This window comes from Gossypium hirsutum, chromosome D04, assembly GCF_007990345.1.
Source record: "Gossypium hirsutum isolate 1008001.06 chromosome D04, Gossypium_hirsutum_v2.1, whole genome shotgun sequence".
NCBI lineage: Eukaryota > Viridiplantae > Streptophyta > Magnoliopsida > Malvales > Malvaceae > Gossypium > Gossypium hirsutum.
In genome coordinates this window covers 8,920,553-8,940,942 of record NC_053440.1, presented here as the reverse complement: position 1 = coordinate 8,940,942, position 20,390 = coordinate 8,920,553, and the positions used below count along the sequence as shown (strand labels likewise).

Here is a 20,390-nt window from a genome sequence, read left to right as displayed (position 1 = left end):
TCAGTTAAATTTATCGATTCAATTATAAAATTCAATAATTAATAATTGAATAAATCTATCAATTTAAGTGCTAAAATAAACTTAATCAAATTAATCGATTAAGTACTGATTTTAACCGACTTATGCCATCCATAATTCGCGCTCCCGTCTAGAAAGCAGGCTCAATTTAAAATGTCACTCTCATAATTCATAGATTTATCACATATGGCTTTAAAATAGTGGTTTTCCCCAAAGTTTTCACTGCAAATGTCAATTTGCTTATTGATGTTTGATTTTCTTTAAAGACGGGATTGGTTATCTTGAAGTACAATTAAAGCAGAAATCTAATAATCATTAATTTAATTTCCGAATGCAAATATATATAATTATGAAACCGTTTTGTCTACCTTCAAAAAAAAACAAAAACCCCTCTTTTGCCTTTCATCCAAGTTGAATTTTAAAAAATGAAGTCATTGCAGTTTGCTGCTGTTTTCCTTATGCTCCTGTTTTCTGGTAATTTCATAACATTGCTTATTTTTTTGTTAAACATTTTAATCCGGAGACATGAAGGCAGATAAATGTTGCAGGGCATTCACTAGCACATACAGTCACATTTTATGTACACAACAAGTGTCCTTTCCCTATATGGCCAGGAACTGCCGCCAATGCTGGCCATCCGGTGATAGCAGACGGTGGATTCTATCTCCCTACAGGTGAGACTCGACGGATTGAGGCACCGTGGACATGGAGTGGCCGAATTTGGGCCCGGACAGGATGCAACTTTAACTCCAATTGGCAACCAGCTTGTGAAACTGGTGATTGTGACGGAAGGCTTCAATGCCATGGACTAATTGGCACACCACCGGCTACGTTAGTCCAAATCGCACTCCAAGGCGGCAAAGCTAAACCTGATTTCTACGACGTAAGCCTCGTCGATGGCTACAACCTTCCGGTTTCCATCTCTACGAGACCCTTTTCGCCTAAATGTGCAATCGGAGGCTGCTCCGAAAACCTGAACAACTTGTGCCCTCAAGAACTCGAAGTCCATAACAAGCACGGGCAAGTAGTTGCTTGCAAAAGTGCTTGCTTGGCTTTCAATGTCGATTCTTTTTGTTGCAGAAACGAGTATGGAACACCCGAAACGTGCAAACCGAGCCTATATTCGAAGATTTTTAAAGAGGCTTGCCCTTGTTATTATAGCTATGCCTTTGATATGCCTCCACCATTGATAAACTGTGCTTCAAAAGAGTATATTATAACTTTCTGTCCTTCAACATGGGGAGCTCATCAGGCTTCTATATAATAGATCTAGCGGTTTATGTATCTCTGGTATCTTTTTGTCATGTTTAAAATATTTTATATTAATTTAAATTTTAATGTAAACATTAATATTATGTATTACATAGATATTAAAACACTTCTATTTATATTTTATTACAAATTTTTTTATCTATACTATTCTTTAAAAGTATGATTGAGTTGATGTCACAAGTTAACTCGATATCAATTCAATGTGGCATCAATTTAATCAAGTAAATACATATTTTAAGTAGGTTATATTATTATGATAGTACTTTTGCTTTCTTTTTAATATTAAAATAAACTACTAAAAAAGTTGCAAATGTTAATATTTGAACTCGTGCCGCCAACATCTATAAAATTATTTCTTTATCACATCAACCAAAACTTTATTTTAATATTTTTATACATTTCAATATTATTACACAAGTGTTTTTTTACTCACATCAATTTTATATCTATACAATTATTTAAATGTGTGACTAAGTTAATGTCACGAGCTAATTCAATATCAACTTAATCAAGAAAATTACTAAAACAATATTACATATTTTAAATAAGTTATTTTATTACAAATATAAGTTTGTGTTTCTCTTATTTTAAAAAACACCTATGAGAAAGTTGAAAATGTTGAGATTTAAAGTTATGCTATCAACATTAATAAAATCTTTTCTTTACCACTACAACTAAAGTTTTATGTTGATATTTTTATACATTCAAATTTTATTATACAAATTGCTTCGACCACATGTTTGTCTATATAAAAAATATTATTGATTGAGTTAATATTATAAGTCAACTCAAAACACCCTAGAATTTCAGAAATATTAATTAAGGTATTTAGGTTAAATGATAAATTTATTAAGGAGATAAGGATTTCAAGTCCAAGGGTTGAATAACTATTTGAGGCATGAATTTGATAACTATTCTCATATTGGGGTCTGGATATTTTTTTATCTAAGTTAGGCCCTGAACTTGACAATTGTTCCAACATTGGGGCCTAAACTAGGCAACTGTTCTCACATTTATGTTTGAACTAATTTTATTAATGTAAAATATAGTTACTAATTGAATAGATATTACAAAATAACTTTTCCCGACATTTATAACTGCCGGTAAAAGTAGAAAAAAACCTCCGGTGATGATTTTACCGACTGTTCTTTGACTGCTAGCTAGGTGAGTGCCGATAAAATTTGTTGAACAAGCTACAAGTGCCAATAAAGTGCAGAACTTTACCAGCACAAGTTTTCCCGGCACTTTTAACCTTCATTAAAAGTAAGATACTTTTTCAAGACAGTAAGTGCCGGCCAAAATTAAAGTTTGAGAAACTTTTAAGGAATTTATAAATTTCGACAACAAATATATTTATATTAAAATTAAGGGTAAACTACACCCATGGTCACTTTTGTTTACCTTAGGTTACATTTTAGTCATTCATGTTTGAAATGTTACGTTTTAGTCACTTACGTTATCCTGTTGTAACATTTTAGTCACTGAGTCGTTAATTGCCGTTAAACGGTGTAACAGTAAGCTGACGTGGCATGTTAAATAATCATTTCAATTAAGTTAAATTATGCAATCGATCTCCATATTTTTTTCGTTTTGAGCAATTTAATTTTTTTATGTTCTTTAAACTTTTCTCTCTTTTATTTATTTATTTTCCATTCTCTTCTGTTTCTCCCTCTATTTTCCTACCTTTTCCATTTCTTTTAACATATCAGGAAGTCGAATTGGCAGTGAAAAATGAAGCAAAAAGTAAAAAGTCATCATTGTCTATAACCAAAACCCATAAACCCATATCATGCTTCTTTCTTCACTGCCAATTCGACTTCTTGATATGTTAAAAGAAATGGAGAAGGTAGGAAAATAGAGGGAGAAGCATAAGAGAATTAAAAAGAAAAAGGAAAAATTAAAAGAATATAAAAGAAAAAAAATTAATTTGTTCAAAGCAAAAAAATATGGGGACCAATTGTAAAATTTTTGTTTGAAATGATGATTTAACGTGCCACGTCAGCTTACTGTTATACCGTTAATGACAATTAACGACTCCGTGACTAAAATGTTACAACGCGATAACGTAAGTGACTAAAACATAACATTTCAAACATAAGTGACTAAAATGTAACCTGAGGTAAACAAAAGTGACCATGGGTGTAGTTTACCCTAAAATTAAATATTAATTTACATATTTTAAATGTGTTATATTAATAATTTTGCTTTCTTCTATTTAATATTAATTTACATTATTTTTTCCCTCATAGAATTTAAGATAATTAGCATAAACATAATATATATTTAAATATAAGGGTAATCACAAATCATACCTCGAGTGTGTTTATGAAATATGAATCAATAAAATTAGCCGATAGTCTCTTGAACCTTTAGAAAAACTGTCCTTGGAATTAACTTTTGTCGTAGTGAGAATTCTAAACATCTTAATTATCACTTAATTGATATTAGAATTAATTAGGTTAATTATTTTTTTTTGGTGAAACAAACAAATAAGGAAAGATTACATCAAATTAAGTTGATCAATAGCTCCCCTAGCTTTATCTTGAATTAGAACTTCTCACATATCATGAAGACGCTCGTCATAAACTTGGAGAGGACACTCGTCATAAACTTGGAGACCTGTCCTCCCTTCTACGCTTAATTTAGCTAAACAAACAGCAACACGATTTTCTTCTCTAGGAATATGTCGAATCAGCCAGCACCCTTCCGTACTCATGATCCTTTGGACTCTCTTGAGAATTGTAATGCTCGAATCCTCTAGTAAATTATCTTGTAAGGCTTGAACTACTTCTAAATTATCAGTATGGATCACAACTCTATTAAAGCCATTACTAAGTGAACTAATCATGCCATCCAAAATAACCTAAAGTTTGGTCTCAAAGACGTTACATTTTCTGAGAAATCGATTATAGCCTAGAATCCAATTCCTATTCTAACCTTGCAACACTCCACCAGCAGACGTTGCTTCAGATCTTCGATCAACCGTACCATCAGTGAACAAGTGCACCCAATTCTCTGACAAGGTGTTCGAAGAACTAGAGATACAAACATTTGACTTATCCCTATAATGACTGAACTCATACTGTTGTGCCCAAGTATAAGAAATTTTAACAATCTTAAGGATGCTCCAAAAAATACATTGGAAAATAAAAAGGTTCCTATTTTTCCATATGCACCAAACAATTATTCTAAAAAGATAGGACCAAGCTATCTCTCTTCTAGGCAATCTCGTGCAACAACAAAGATTAGAGGTTAGCCACGTCCGTAAATTCATAGAAAAGAAACTATTATGTTGGTCATTTGGAATGACTTGTCTCCACACCTCTTTTCCTGTCGAACAATCATGTTAACACGTGTAAACTATCATTTGTATCATAACCGCAAAGTGAGTAAGAAATATTGCTCCCAACTCCCTGCCGAGCACGCTCCATATTAGTGAGCAACCTTTACTTAAAAGGAAGCTAAAGAAAAAAAATTAACTCTATGTGGTCCCTGAAGCTACAAGTGATGAATGGATATGATATGGATGCATAATCTCGTAAATGTATGTGAATACTTGTAAGAATGATTGTTAATTATTTGGTGGTTACCACATGTTGTTTAAATATTTAGCGTATTATGTCTATGTAAATAATATCTTATTTTTGTGTGAATTGCTTGTTTATTATATATGTGAAGTACAGAGGAATTGTAACTTGACGGGGTAGATGGAGAAATGGGTGGATTGAAATGGTATGGAGGAATATTTGGCGCACTGGAAGAAAGACAAATTGAAATAGGAATTCAAGTAAGTAATAAGGCATCATGACAATGGTTAACTAATGGCACGCTGGAATGAAATCGTGATGACGGTTATTGACTAGTCATTTGGGGTGACACCATGATAAAGGTTTATAGGTCCCATAAAGTAACATCGTGATGATGGTCTACAAGCTTTATGGGGCGACACTGTGACAACAGTATCCAAGTCCTACAGGGCGACACCTCAAAAGAGGTTATAAGGTGTAAGACCATAGCTCGACTATGACAATCAGTGCAGTCTACCAGGACGTTAAACATGGGGATTAAGGGGTAAGCCATAGCTCGGCTATGGCAACCAGTGTAGTCTACTAGGACCCTACATGGAGGATTAAGGTGTAAGACCATAACTCAGTTATGACAACCAATGTAGTCTACCAGGATATTAAATATGGGGATTACGGTGTAAGACCATAGCTCAGATTTGGCAACTAGTGTAGTCTGCCAAGACAGTAAACACGGGATAGTCCTCTGGGACATTAAACATGGGTTTACCTGTGTAAGACCATAGTTTGCCTATGGCAGCATGCCAAGTATGCAGATTAGTAGACTAAGATACCTGCCAATGTATATAGTGTTGGGAAATATGCCCATATTGTAGTAAACATGTAATTTTTTTCTATGTATTTGAACGATGAATAAATATATAAAGTTAATTTCACATTTCACTATTATGTCCTTTGTGTTTCTGTCTTTCATGTTTTGCATGCATAGTAAAATTGTGATAAGCAAATATTAGCTAATTGGTTGTCTAAATTCAAACTAATGATAAGTGGCATTATAAGAACGCTTACATTACAAGAAAGACAACTTACTTTAGTAGATAATCTAAACGAGTTTGTAATCCTGTTAAAGAATCAAAGTTAACATTTGATTCAAATACTTAGAAGGATTATTATGTCGTCGATAATTTCAATTGGGGAGATGACTAGTTTTGGTTATCAAAGTAGTAGACTCTACGAGTAGAGATATAGATGTATACATTGGAAGAATAATACATTTGACTGGACCTAAGATGAATTAATTCTAAATCCGTTTGTGAATTAATTCACTTGTGACGTTCATGGTGTGATTTACTTAAATCTTGAGTTAGTCACTAACCATGCATATGCAACTCATGTGCTTTGATATAAGTGGAGACTTATGCTCTAAAAATGATCAAGCCTATAACCGATATATTGGGTACATGACTTGTGTATGACATGGCTTTACTAGCAACAATGGAATTCATAGCTCAATTAAAGAGTTAACAGTATCCTTTCATTAGCATTGTCTAGATTGATAAATATGGAACATGGCCACGAATTTCTTGTTCTCGAACGAGTAATTTATCACAGTCATTTGTTGACAATGATCATATTAATCATTAAGAAAACACAATGGTGACAATGAGATAAAAATAAGATTATATTGAGTGAATGGATTTGACTCAAAGGAATCAAAGATATCATATTAGGGTAACACATACATGTCAAGGTCATTGGAAAAAGCAATTGGATGAATTGCTTTCGTACATAGTATACAATAAGGAGTTTTCAATCATGGTACTTCTTGTGGACTGACTCCATGATTAAGTAAATTTCGAATTACCGGAGTGATGCTTCTAGACATAATTGCAATTACTAGAGCCTAATTGTATATATCCGATTGGTCCCTCCGCTAACTCAATAAAAGCTCGATCAAACTACATTTGAATAAGAAAGAAATCCTACGACTTTGGAAATAATTTAATTGAGTCGATTTATTCAATGTGGAATTAAATTGGGAGATCATGAGAATTGTTCAACTAGAGAATTTGATTAAAGAATTTAAAAAAAATTAATTTTGGAAAATCTTAGTGCTTTTTTTGGGAAAATTAATTTTGCTTGATTAATCAAATTAATTAACAAATATGATATTTTTGGAAATTAATTTTCAAGTCAGACAATTGGCTTGATTGGTAATTGAACTCGAAAATTGGACTTGAAATCGAAAATTGGAGAAATTTCAAAATATTTCTAAAGATATTTTTTATTTACAACTTGACCCTAAAGTTTAAAAAAATTGTAAAATTACCCCACTAGTAATTTTGTGGAAAATTTTCTAATTCAAAGAGATCCCGCACTTGACAAACGTGAGCTTGAGGATAGTGGAAAAGACTACTCAGTCGAAGCGTTCATCCTAGAAAAATTAAAAGGTACAATTTTGATTAAGTGTTTATTACTTTAGACATCACAAACAAGTTCTAGTCTTGGAAAAAAAATTAAAACTCTAGTTTTTCCCTTAAACTTATTTTCTGTTGCATTTTTCTAACCTGATTTTCCATATATGGAAGAAGTTGTGATATGACATGCACGATCAGTCACAAGATAGTGTCACGGGCCAAAGCACAAAGCCTGTGGCCATCACACAAGTTGCACCCCATGGAGGTCTATCAATTAGATGGAGATTATTTAGCCCACGATAACTAGCTCGATTCAAAGAACTGATGGAGAAGCCTATTAGATTAAAGCATGGGTGGCCAGATGACGCAGATATGGAAACATAAGCTACCTTGGTAATTATAGGAACTAATATTAGAAATTGATAAGAATCATATCTTTTAAAGACTTTATTAGATTTGATATTGTAATCTTGTAAATCCCTTGATATAAGGGATAGACTTAATCTCGTCCTTCGATGTAACTTAATCTAGACCGTCGTTTTTGGGAATCTCAACTATAAATAGAGAGCCTCCCCTCACTTTATCCATCTATTGTATATTGAATTCTTAAAATTAATAGAATTCTTTGAGAGAATTTACTCAAACAAGAGAATTCGCGAGAGGCAATAATAAGTAGAACTAAGGAAGTATCCCAACCCAATTGTGTGTGAAAAGGAGGGAGAGATCCCTTTGACTGGAGGGTAATATGATGTCTATCAATGAAGTCCATTAGAGAATAGTGAAAAGTAAAAGTCTGATAGGACCGTGAAATACGGTAAAGATCTTGTTGATCTACCAAGGGTGGAAACCTTCACGGAAGACATGAGTAGGAGATAGTATGTCGAGTACTACATGTCTAATGGAACATCTTAAAGGAACAGAATGAAAGATCGGATACTATGGGGTTACATTGTGGGCCCTAGTTCATTAAAGAAAAGAGGATAAAGAAAAGATCTTATTTTGGTAAAGACCCGTAGTTATGACAAATACTTGGGTAATGCCAATTGTCGCTAGTTAGAACTAGTGAATACGAGTATCAGAGATGTGTAACAATGAAAATTTAGGGCAAGACCCATGAGAGAACATGGTTATGATCAGACCAGGATCTATATTCACCAATAAATGACTCAAAAAAAATAAGGCATTAGCCTTGCCAACTGATTTTGCAAGTTATCTAAGGAAATTCAATGAGTTAAATTTTAAGCCAGAAATCTCAATTTCTTAAGATATATACAGGCTTACATGAATGTTATGTGCAAATCTCACTAAGTTCTCCGGAACTTGTAAAATTTGTTACTTGGGTGAAAGGTAGATAAAGACTTTATATCCATAGAAGGGACCAAGCCAGACCCCACCAGTGTTGGAGATGGGTAGGGAGGACGTTTCATGTATATAGAGGGGCACCCTTAAAGGCCACGCCTTAGAGATTTAGCTTGTTATACATGTATTATAGACTTATTGTAAAGTTTGTAAATGTTTGTTAACTCATTAAGACAGAAAGTTTGTAAGTAATTAACACATGTACTATACGAGCTAGAGTAGAAGTCAAACTTTGAAATATTGTTAAATTGTTCGACTTGATATGACATTCGATACCCGGACTTGCCGGTGAGTTGGGGATAGGGTGTTACAACAAGTCAATTCGACATTAACTCACAATTGATGTCAATGCCATGATAAATAATTGTAATGCATTTAGTATTTTTTAATCTAATATATTTGTGTTGTTAATTTCATATGTTATTGTGATTTAATGAGTTTCAAATCATAGCTTCATTGTTTATTGTATGTTATTGTTAAGCACATATTTGTGTTTTAAATTCGCGGTTTCCACACACATATGCATGTGATATGATTTCTAATTTATTAATAATGTTGTTAATTGAGTTGGTGTCACAAATAATTGCATTCATTTAATATTCTTAATTTGATATATTTATGTGTTTAAATTCTATTTTACTCACAATTTAAGCTATTTTTTTCTTTTTAATATGGTACATATTTCATATGTTATTATTCATGAGTTCCAAACCACACGTTTCATTATTTATTGCATGTTATTTTTAAACACGTTTTTTTTTGTGATATAAATATGTGTTTCCACACGCCTATGCATGTAATAAAATTTCTAGTATATAATATTACAAGATTTTGATTAAAAATGAAAAGAAAAGTCATTTTGTACATAGTGAATACATGTTATTATTAGTTTTGTTAGAGTTGTATGACCCAAATTCTAAGAGATTGCTTGCAAGTTAAGTTAAACAAAATATATCTTCTTTCTAGAAGATTTAGTGTTTATAAGTATAATATATTTAGCATTTATTAGCGTAATATATTTGACTTTGATTAGAATTAGGTTTTTTTCAACCTATAAATAAATGTAGTCGAAACTCCTCTTATAATCATTTGAATTTGACATAGTGATTTTTTTCCTTTGCCCGTAGTTTTTTCCTGAAATGTTTTCCACGTAAAGATCTGTGTGTTTTTATTTTTACTTATCTTTTCTTTGCGATATATTTTCATTACTGACGTTCTAATTTTACAAATTGGTATCAGAGCTTCCGGGTTATTCATCTCGATCATGGTAATGGTGTTTTTAAAGTATGAAATTCTACAGTTGGATCGCAACACCAGATTTTCATTGTGGCATATTAAGATCCAAACAGTTCTTTTGTAGATAGATTTGGAGGATGCCCTACTAGGGATAGATAAGATGCCTTCGGTATTAACAGATGAAGAGAAGAAGCGTAAGGATCGAAAGGCGTTAACACAATTACATATACATTTGTCTAACGAAATTTTACAAGATGTGATGAAGGAGAAGACCGCCGCTGTATTATGGAAGAGGCTGGAACAAATATGTATATCAAAAACTCTAACCAACAAGTTGCATATAAAGCAACGTCTTAATGCTCATCGTTTAGAAGAAGATGCGTCTGTGCACGAACACTTAACAGTGTTTAAAAAAATTCTCTCAAACTTGAAGGCCATGGAGGTTCAGTATGATAAGGAAGATCTAGGGTTGATTCTACTTTATTCGTTGCCCCTGTCTTATTCAACCTTTAGAGACACGATTTTATATAGTCGCGAGTCTCTCACAATTGATGAGGTTTATGATTCTTTGACCTCGTATGATAAGATGAAGCATCTTGTGGTTAAACCCAACTCTTAGGGAGAGAGTCTCATTGTTCGTGGGAGATAAGAACGGAATGCTAATGATGATCGTGGAAGGACACAGGAACGGGTCCTCGCGGTAAATCTAAGGGTAGATCGAAGTCTTCAAATAGAGGTAAAACTTGTAACTTTTGTAAGAAGAAAGGGTACATTAAATCTAAGTGCTATAAGCTACAGAACAAGATCAAAAGGGAGACTGCGAATCAAAAGGGAAAACAACCAGAAAATTCTAGTGAAGCTGATGCTGTAGAAACTACAACGATAGTGAACTTCTAGTCGCTTCTATCAACAATTCTAAAGTGAGCGAGGAGTGGATCCTTGACTCGGGCTACACCTTCCACATGAGTCCCAATCGGGATTGGTTTACAACTTACAAAACAGTGTCTAAATGTGTTGTTTTGATGAGAAATAATGCTTCGTGTAAAATTGCAAGTGTTGAAACGATTAAAGTTAATATGTTTGACGGAGTTGTCAGAACACTTAGTGACATGTGACATGTTCCAGAATTGAAAAGAAATTTAATTTTGTTGAGTACTCTTGATTCAAAAGGGTACAGATACATAGCTGAAACTAGAGTTTTGAAGATTTCCAAAGGTTCCATCATTGTGATGAAAGGGCAGAGAAAGACTGCCAAGTTATATGTTTTGCAGGGTTCTACTATTACTGGTGATGCAACTGTCGCTTCCTCTTTCTTGTAAGATGATGATATTACTAAACTTTAGCATATGCGCTTAGAGCAATGAGTGAGAATGGCATGACAGAATTGAGTAAAAGAGGACTTCTTGATGGGTAAAAAATTTGCAAACTAAAGTTCTGTGAGCACTGTGTTTTGGGGAAGTAAAAGAGAGTTCGATTCACTAGAGAAATCCATAACACGAAAGGAATGTTAGAGTATATTCATTTTGATCTGTGTGGGCCATCCAGAGTGCTTTCGAGAGGTGGAGCTAATTATATGCTAACTTTTATTGATAATTTTTCTAGAAAAATTTGGGCGTTTTTCCTAAAGCAGAAAATTGATGTGTTTTTCGTATGTAAGTCTTGGAAAGCTATGATTGAAAAACAGACGGGAAAACTCTTGTTTCATGTCCAGATTTATCATATGCAGTCAGTGTAGTTAGCAGATATATGGTGAATCCCAGTAAAGAACATTGGAAAGCAGTTCAGTGGATTTTAAGATACTTATGAGGTACTACTGATGTTTGCTTATAGTTTGGAAGAACTAGAGATGGAGTCATTGGGTATGTTGATGCTGATTTTGCTGGAGACCTTGATAGAAGAACATCTCTCACAGGTTATGTCTTTACAATCGGAGGTTGTGCAATCAGTTGGAAAGCCACTTTGCAAACTACAGTCGTTTTGTCTACCACTGAAACTGAGTACATGGCGATTACTGAGGCTTGTAAAGAAGTTATTTGGTTGAAGGGTCTCTTTAGTGAACTCAATGAAGACCTTCAAATCAGTGCATTGTTTTGTGACAGTCAAAGTGTCATCTTCCTTACAAAATATCAAATGTTTCATGAGAGAACAAAACACATTGATGTTCGGTATCATTTTGTTCGTGATATTATTGCTCGTGGTGATATTATTGTGAGTAAAATTAGTACTCATGAAAATCCTGCAGATATGATAACTAATTCACTTCCTATAACCAAGTTTGAGCATTGCTTAAACTTGGTTGGTATTTATGTTGAAGTTAAACCCTTAAGGGGTTTTATGGAAGAGGTGAAAAACTTGTTCGTTGAGAATTAGTGTCAAGGTGGAGATTGTTAGAGCTGTATGACCCAAATTTTAAGATATTGCTTTCAAGTCAAGTTAAAACAAAATATATCTTCTTTCTAGAAGATTTAGTATTTATGAGTATAATATATTTACCATTTATTAGCATAATATATTTGACTTTGATTAGAATTAGGTTTTTTCAACCTATAAATAGATGTAGCTGAAACTCCTCTTGTAATCATTCAAATTTGATATAGTGAAATTTCTTCTTCTTTACCTGTGGTTTTTTTTCCAAAAGGGTTTCCACGTAAAAATCTGTGCGTTCTTTATTTTTATTTCTCTTTTCTTTGCAATGTATTGTCATTACCGACGTTCTAATTTTACAAGTTTCAAATTGGCCCACCCGAAAAATAGGAGGGTTTGGGTAAAAATATAGGCCCGAAAAATGAGTTTGGGTAAAAAAAATATGGCCTGTTTAAAAAATGGGTCGGGCCTCGAGTAAGACTTTTTTGGCCCGAGCCTAGCTCAGCCTGTCCCGAATATGCAAAATAAAAAAATTTGCAATTTTTTGCTACTTTTTATTATTTTGTTGTTATTTTTTTTCACTATTTTGCTATCATTTCATAATTATATTGCTACTATTTTGTTGTTATTATTTGGATATTGTATAACTCTTTTTATTTGTTAATTTTGTTACTATTTTAGAGGCATTTTCTTGTTGAGTTGCAATATCCTAGTGTTATTTAAGTATACATGTTTTTTAAAAGTTATTTTCAATTTGTTGAGAAACATTTATTTTAATATTTTTAATATTTTTTGATGTATTATATTTTAAAAAAATTATATAAAAATAATAATATAAAAAAATTAATATGGGTGGGCGGGCTCGAGCCTAACAGATGGGCCTAAAATTTTTGTTGGGTTTGGCCTGACCCATGGACAACTCTAGTTTCAAACCCTTAAATTTTATTTTTAATGGTATGTTATTTTTAAATGCACACCTGTAATCTGAATACATAATTTTCACACACATACGCATGTTTAATTTTATTTAAACATGTGTAAAAGTTAAGCTATTGTTGAAATTGAAATTTAGAGGTCTTTATTAAAGTAATTTGGATTTACCTATACTTGCATTAATAGAGCTGACAAATAGGCGGACTTGGATTGAGTTTACTTTAGATTAGAATATTTTTAGGCTTGGATTTTCTTGAGTTTAGGTTTTTTTAGGCTTGTGTTTGTTCAGGCTCAAATTTTTTTAAAATCGGGCTCAAATTTTTTCAAAGTCAGGCTCAGATCAAATCGAGTAGGCTTCGGCGAATTCAAATAATTTTGAATTTTATAAATTATAAATATTTTAATTTCAAATGTAATAGTTAATTTTACTTTTTTATATGATAACAACATAATTAAAATTTATCTTATAAAAAACATAAATTATATATATTTAATAGAGTTGTTGTATATAAAATAACTAAAGTGTTTATTATATGTAAAATATATTATTCTATTATATTATGTGAATTAACAAAAATATTTTTATTGTTGGTTTAAGGATAAAAAAAGTCACTAGTAAAACGATGAAAGTGAACCATCATTTTGAGACCAATGGATGAAATTGTATATGATTTATTTAGGTATAACATGGTACTACACAATCCCACTTCTGTAATATTATCGGGAGCAAATAGTTGCCAATTTATATACATACGATCATTTATGTTTTTTTGTTTTAGTTTCTTTCTACAAATATATATCAATTTTTAATAAACATTAAAAATATATATAATTTGATTTTTTTCTTTTCTTTTTTTATAATTTCTAAACTTTTTTTATAGTTTTAGATTCAAATGAACTTGAACAATCATTTGTTTAGGTTCGTCTTAAATTTAATTTTATTTCTTTTTTTAAATTAATTTTTGTTTATGTGACATGTTGAGTTAGCATCCTACCATGTGGTATGCCATGTATTATCTCTTGGTGGTTGTTGTCAACTATGTCAGTACCTTTAATGGTCAAGCTGGTCAACCAATGGTTTCCGTTAATGAAATAGCCTAGTTAATTTTTTTTTTGGTCATTAAGGACTCAATAAGGTGCACTTTTTCTTTAAAAGACTCAGTTGATTTTTTTTTACTAAGAGCTTTTTTGACCGTAAGCATATATTATATTGACAATTGAATACTTTTTATCTTATTAATTTTATAAACCTAATATTCATATTCTAAAACATTTATTCAAAAACTTAAATATATTATACTAAGTCTAAACCCGAATAATATATTCATTATTATCCAAACTCAAAATAAACTAATTATGATCCAAATATCAAGTCCAAAATAAAAAGAAATTATTCATAATACCCCAAATACAATTTGCAAAAGTTAAAGCACAGTTCAAAATCTAAGTTAATAGAAATAATGAATTTTTAATAATATTTTATATATTGCTAGTTATAATTATAAACATGTATTTTAATATACTAAATTACACATAGCGATTGATGCTATATCTTTTATTATAATCTATAATATAATAATTATTATATATATTAATACTTATAAAATATATTATATTTTTAGTTCAGTTGACATGTCAACAAATGCTTTCTACAAAATTCGTTTTCTTTTGATGTATTAGCTCCTCTGGTTAGATAGTTAAATGTTAATGGTTTTATCATTGAGTCTTGGGTTTGATTACACTCTCCTTCTCACATTTTTATTTTTTATTTCATGTTGTTTTAAACTTTTTTTTAATTTTTAATTAACAACTCTTTTATTTATATAAATAAAATAATAAATATGTAATTATATAATAAAAATATATAATTTATATATATCATTATGTAATTATACAAGGAAACATTTTCTATTTCTCTCCAAAACTGGTCTATTTCCCTAATTACGAGAAAAAAATAGCCTACTTTGCAAAAAAAATTCAACTTTTTTCCCTAATTTCCCATATATCACATACTATAATAGTAGAGTAGTACATAATATATTAATTATTATTATATTGGTTGAAATATAGTCTAAGTCCCTATATTTTTCGTACATTTGAAAGTTATCCCTCCTACTTTATTATATAATGTTATATCATATCATATACTATATACTATATTAATAATTTATATATATGCATCAATGATTAAACATTATAATATCATGTAATATTAAATCTTATATTATAATCTATAATATATTAATATATTTTATATGAAATCATTTGTAATAAGTATAACACAAATTGTTGTATTATTAAACTAATATATTGTGTGATTATATATTTTATACTATCATTAAAGTTTAATTTTATAGATTTTAATAATTAATAATTTTATATATTTATTATACATATATAAATATAGTATTAAAATATTTGATATTAAATTAATATTTTAAAAAAATCACTTTATAATTTAACATAAAAATTATTAATTATTTTTTCTATTTATAAAATTTTAATATAAATATGCAATGCATATGAATACATTAAAAATAATAATTAATTATTTATATTTTTTATTTTAAGTAATATAATAAAATTATGTTAATTATTAATGTTAATTATGGTTGTTTAGTTATAAATTCAGGCTTTGGGCTAGACCAGTCTCGAGTTAAGGCTTTTATAGCTCGAATATTCTCAGACTCGGATCTATTAAGGACTTGGGCTTTCTCATACTCAAATCGTTAGGGGCTCAAATCGGCATGAGCAAACTTTTGAGCTTAGAGTTGTTTGGTCAATTCTATGCATTAACAATTATTTAATAATTACAAATATTTTTATTTAAATTAATTATAAAATATAAAATGTAAATCATATAGTTAGTCATCCAACTTTCATAAGTCTTCATTTTAGGCATAAAAAAATCATTTAAGGCATTGCTATTAAAAATAATTTTCATTTTAGGTACTGTCATTTAAAACTATTATTATTTTGATCACCCACGGTTAATTCAATGTTAAGTAGACTTATTTTAGTCACCTAACTTTTATAAGCTTTCATTTCCGTCACTTATTTTTTCTTTTTAATCTCTTTTATTTATTTCTTAGAATTAATATTAGTTTTCCCGTTAAAGAAAACCTAAGTTTATATAGAAAAACTTACGTCTTTACATTAAAAACTTGTGTTTTTACATGAAAAATTAAATTTTCTTTTCAATTTCTTTTTTTTCTTTTTTCTTTTTAGAATTAGTTTTAGATTTTTCCAATAAAAGGAAAACCTTGAGTTTTACAAAGAATTAATTGAGTTCTTATAGGAAAAACTTGAGTATTTATAGGGAAAAATTATTTCATCTTTTCACTTTCCTTTAATTACTTTTTTTCTAGAATTAATTTTAATTATTTTCTTTGGAAAAAACTTGGGATTTTGCAAAAAAAAAAAAAAAACTTGGGTTTTTATAGGAAAGACTGTTTTATCTGCTTGATTTCCTTTTTCCCTCTCCTTTATGATTAAAATTTTAGTTTTTTCAATAATAAGGGAAAAACGTTTTTCCCGTGAATTATCTAGGTTTTTACATGAAAAATTTTTGATTTTTTTTTACAATGAATTAAGTTACAGGAGAAAATTTGGGTTTCATCTCCACAACTAAATAGCTCAATTCCTTGTAAAAGTCTAAATTTTTGTTTGGAAAAATAAAATTAATTTTATAAAAATGAAATGAGTGACCAAAATGAAACATTATTAAAGTTGTGTGACTAAAATAAGTAGAAAATAATAATGAATTAATGATGGGTGATCAAAATGAAAAATGATTTTTAACAGTAGTACTTAAAATAAATAAAAAAAGTTTTTAACAACAGTGCCTAAAATGAAAACTTTAATTTTTTGGTGCTCAAAATAAAATTTATAAAAGTTTGGTGATTAATTGCGAAATTTACCCTAAAATATATATATTTTTAAATATTATGTACTTTTGCTAATCGGAAAAAAAAAGGAGTATGAGCATAAAGAAAAAAAACGGAATTTTTATTTATAAATGGTTTTTTTTTGAAAAATTTCATTATATGTTCTGATCATATTAGTTTTTTTTGAGACAATACCTAGAACTATCCATTACCCCTCCGCAATTCATAAATAAGAAGATAATGTATTTCAGCGCTTTCGAACACATATCCTCCCGTATTAGTAATAATGTTCATGCCAATTGAGCTAAAATTCAATTGGCTTCCCTAATAAAATCTATTAATATATATTACTAGGGAAAAAATCTATAAATTAAAGTATATAAATAAAAAATATTAATTATATTTCATTAAAATAAAAATATGGCATTTCATTTCAACACCTTAAATTCATGTAGCAAGACTATGCGCGTATCATTTCAAAAAGAAAGTTGTAAATAAATTATAGCTTCATATTTTGCTTTTAAGTCATATTAGTTTGATGTATTTCGATTTTGTTTTAACTAAAAAAAATAGATTTCAAAACTATATAGGAATTTTGATTCGATATGCAATTTGATATAATAATTTTAATTTAGTATAGTTATACATATGAAACTTTGAACAAAACGTAACATGAAATTTTAATTTTATTCAAATGTACACATTTAAAAAAAATAAATATTTCAATTTACTTTTATATTAGATATATATATATAATTATTTGTATTGGATTATTTGTATTACATTTATATTAAATATATATAATTAATATTTCATTTATAAAATTGTTCAGAATCAAAATTTATATATAATATTGCATTGAACTAAATTTGATGTATAATCTTGGAATTTATCTCAAATAGTATACATATATAAAAGGAAAAATGTATTTTAAATAATTAAAAAAATATGAATAAAATGCATTATTTTGATATAATATGGAATTTCTTAAAATTTTAAATTTTTTAATATGATAAAAATATTAAAGAAAAAAAATAAAGAAAAGGAAAAATGAAAGATAAAAGAAAGCCTTGAAAGAAGGCGAGCCAAAATTTGGAAACCCAATTAAGCCGACGACTATCCGGAAGGCCCAAAGACAAACGGCACCGTTTAAATTTAGGGTTTATCAAAATCCCTCAATCAGATCTATAAATAATTGCCAAAACCTAAAACCCTTTACCAAACCTTATATATATATTTTAATCTATTCTCCTCATTAAGGGTTTCCGGCGTTCACAGTTTCTTTTCAAATGTAATGTAAATTTTTTTTTAAATTTCGAGTTTTATGGATCAATTGATGAGAAAAATAAAACTGCAACAATATGATTGGATTTATTCCATGATTATTTGTATTTAAGTCTCTGATGATCTTTCTTATTTATATCTCTTGAAATTTCTTCGAAGAGAATATATATGATTTCTCTTCAAATATTTTGAGATATGATGAGGTTTAATTTGGTCCGTGTTTCTGATTAAACCGTGACCGACAATGTTTTTAACCAAACTCTGATCTCAATAATGCATCAATTTTTTTTTAGCTATTTTGAGCTGAAATTTTTGAGAAATAATTAGAGTTAATTTTTTATTTTTTTTTTCGTTTTTTGTGGATGATGAATTATGAAAAAAATTCTCAGAGATTTTTTAAAATAAAATCTATGAGAAGAAAATTCATATTTTTCTGAGCAGAAGTTTGATTTATTTTAAAATTATAACCCTTCTGTCCCCGACCTTGAATTTTTAGTTATAAATTTTTTTCATAGACTAATCATTATAACAGAGTAAAAAAAGGACAATTGAGATTTGAATTTGAACCAAATCCTCATTGCCAGCCGGTATATATATAAGAGTTGACGTTCTCATTTGCGTGTGGATTTAGATTATTTTGAGTTTGGATTATTATATTTTTTATTGAAAGTTTTTTGGATTGACTTTTTTAAACTCAAGGTGCTTTCGTATTTGGAATTTATAGGTTTGAAATTTCTCAGATTCAAATTGGTTTTATTTTAGATTATCATAATTGTTTATCATATCCAGATTCATTCTGGAAGTTTATTGGATTTGGATTTGTTAAGCTTAGGTGCTTTCGTGTTTAGAATTTTTGGGATTTAATTTTTTCATATCAGACTGGGTCTGGTTTAGATTATCAAATTTTTTATTTGAAGTTTCTTGGATTTGGATTTGTTAAGTTTAGGCGCTTTCGAGTTTAGAATTTTTGGGATTTAATTTTTTCATATCCGGACTGGGTCTGGTTTAGGTTATCATAATATTTATTTGAAGTTTCTTGGATTTGGATTTGTTAAGCTTAGGCGCTTCCGTATTTAGAATTTTTGGGATTTAATTTTTTCATATCCAGATTGGTTCTGGTTTAGATTATCATATTTTTTTATTTGAAGTTTTCTGAATGTGGACTTTTTTTAACTCAGGATCTTCATATTTAGAATTTTTAAGTTTGAATTTCCCTGGGTTTGGTTTAGCTTATCATTTTTTTTTGTAAGTTTTTTGAATTTGGACTTTTTTAAACTTAAGTGCTTTCATGTTTTAGAAATTTTATGATCGAATATTATGCTCGTCTTAATAAAAAATTATTGATGTATTAATTTACAAATATAAATATTAATTAGTTTACCTGTGCGAGGTATTAAATGATTGTATTTATTAATAAAAATAAATATTAACATAGAATAATTTAAAAATTTGTATTTATATATTATTAACAATATATGTATAATTTAATTGAAATATTTTTGCTTTTTAACTTTTAAAACATCATTACAGACAAACTTTAAGTTAATAAATAAAAATAATTTTTTGATAAAGAAAAGGATTATTATTATTAGCTTATAAGATACATAAATAGTAAAATTTTGGAAAAAATTTGAATTCAAAATAATTCAAATATCATTTAAGATGTTTTTAAAAAAAAATAATTTTAAATAAAATAATCTTGTCTTTATTATCATGTAAGATATTTGTTTGGAACTGGTAAGGGAAATTTTAATGAAATGTTTAGCAAAAGCTTTTACTTAAACTCGTTTTGATTTATCAATATTTTTAATGAAAAAATTTAGATATTCGATAAAAATATTTTAAACTACTGCTCATGATAGAGGGTTAAATACCAAAAATGTTGATTTTTTTTTAAAAAAATTATTGAATTAAGTTGATTTTGGAGAGAAAAGGAAAATGAGTTTAGTTGGACATGTTTTTAGCAGATTTGGCAGAAAAACATGTTCAATGTTAGGCTTTCCTTCTATACGGTTTAGGGTTTTTTAGTGTTAGGTTTTAGGGAATTTAAAAGTTGAAGTTTAGGGTATAGAGTTTTAGTGTTTAGGTTCTCAAAA

General features: G+C 29.2%; 1 protein-coding gene and 3 non-coding genes across 4 annotated transcripts; all 4 read left to right on the top strand.

Moving 5' to 3' along the window:
- The first annotated feature begins 399 nt into the window (after positions 1-399).
- LOC107939072 (thaumatin-like protein) lies at positions 400-1,363 on the top strand. The gene is made up of 2 exons (XM_016872356.2): positions 400-492; positions 567-1,363. Exons 1-2 carry the CDS (start codon positions 444-446, stop codon positions 1,280-1,282), a joined length of 765 nt encoding a protein of 254 aa, XP_016727845.1. The 5' UTR covers positions 400-443; the 3' UTR covers positions 1,283-1,363.
- A 16,973-nt stretch (positions 1,364-18,336) lies between these two features.
- LOC121216657 (small nucleolar RNA Z199) lies at positions 18,337-18,419 on the top strand. Its single transcript, XR_005912837.1, has one exon. It is a non-coding gene; the product is annotated as a small nucleolar RNA Z199 (small nucleolar RNA).
- Positions 18,420-18,484: 65 nt separating this feature from the next.
- LOC121216491 (small nucleolar RNA SNORD18) lies at positions 18,485-18,563 on the top strand. Its single transcript, XR_005912672.1, has one exon. It is a non-coding gene; the product is annotated as a small nucleolar RNA SNORD18 (small nucleolar RNA).
- Positions 18,564-18,647: 84 nt separating this feature from the next.
- Positions 18,648-18,738, top strand: LOC121216659 (small nucleolar RNA R64/Z200 family). Its single transcript, XR_005912839.1, has one exon. It is a non-coding gene; the product is annotated as a small nucleolar RNA R64/Z200 family (small nucleolar RNA).
- The last annotated feature ends 1,652 nt before the right edge of the window (positions 18,739-20,390 follow it).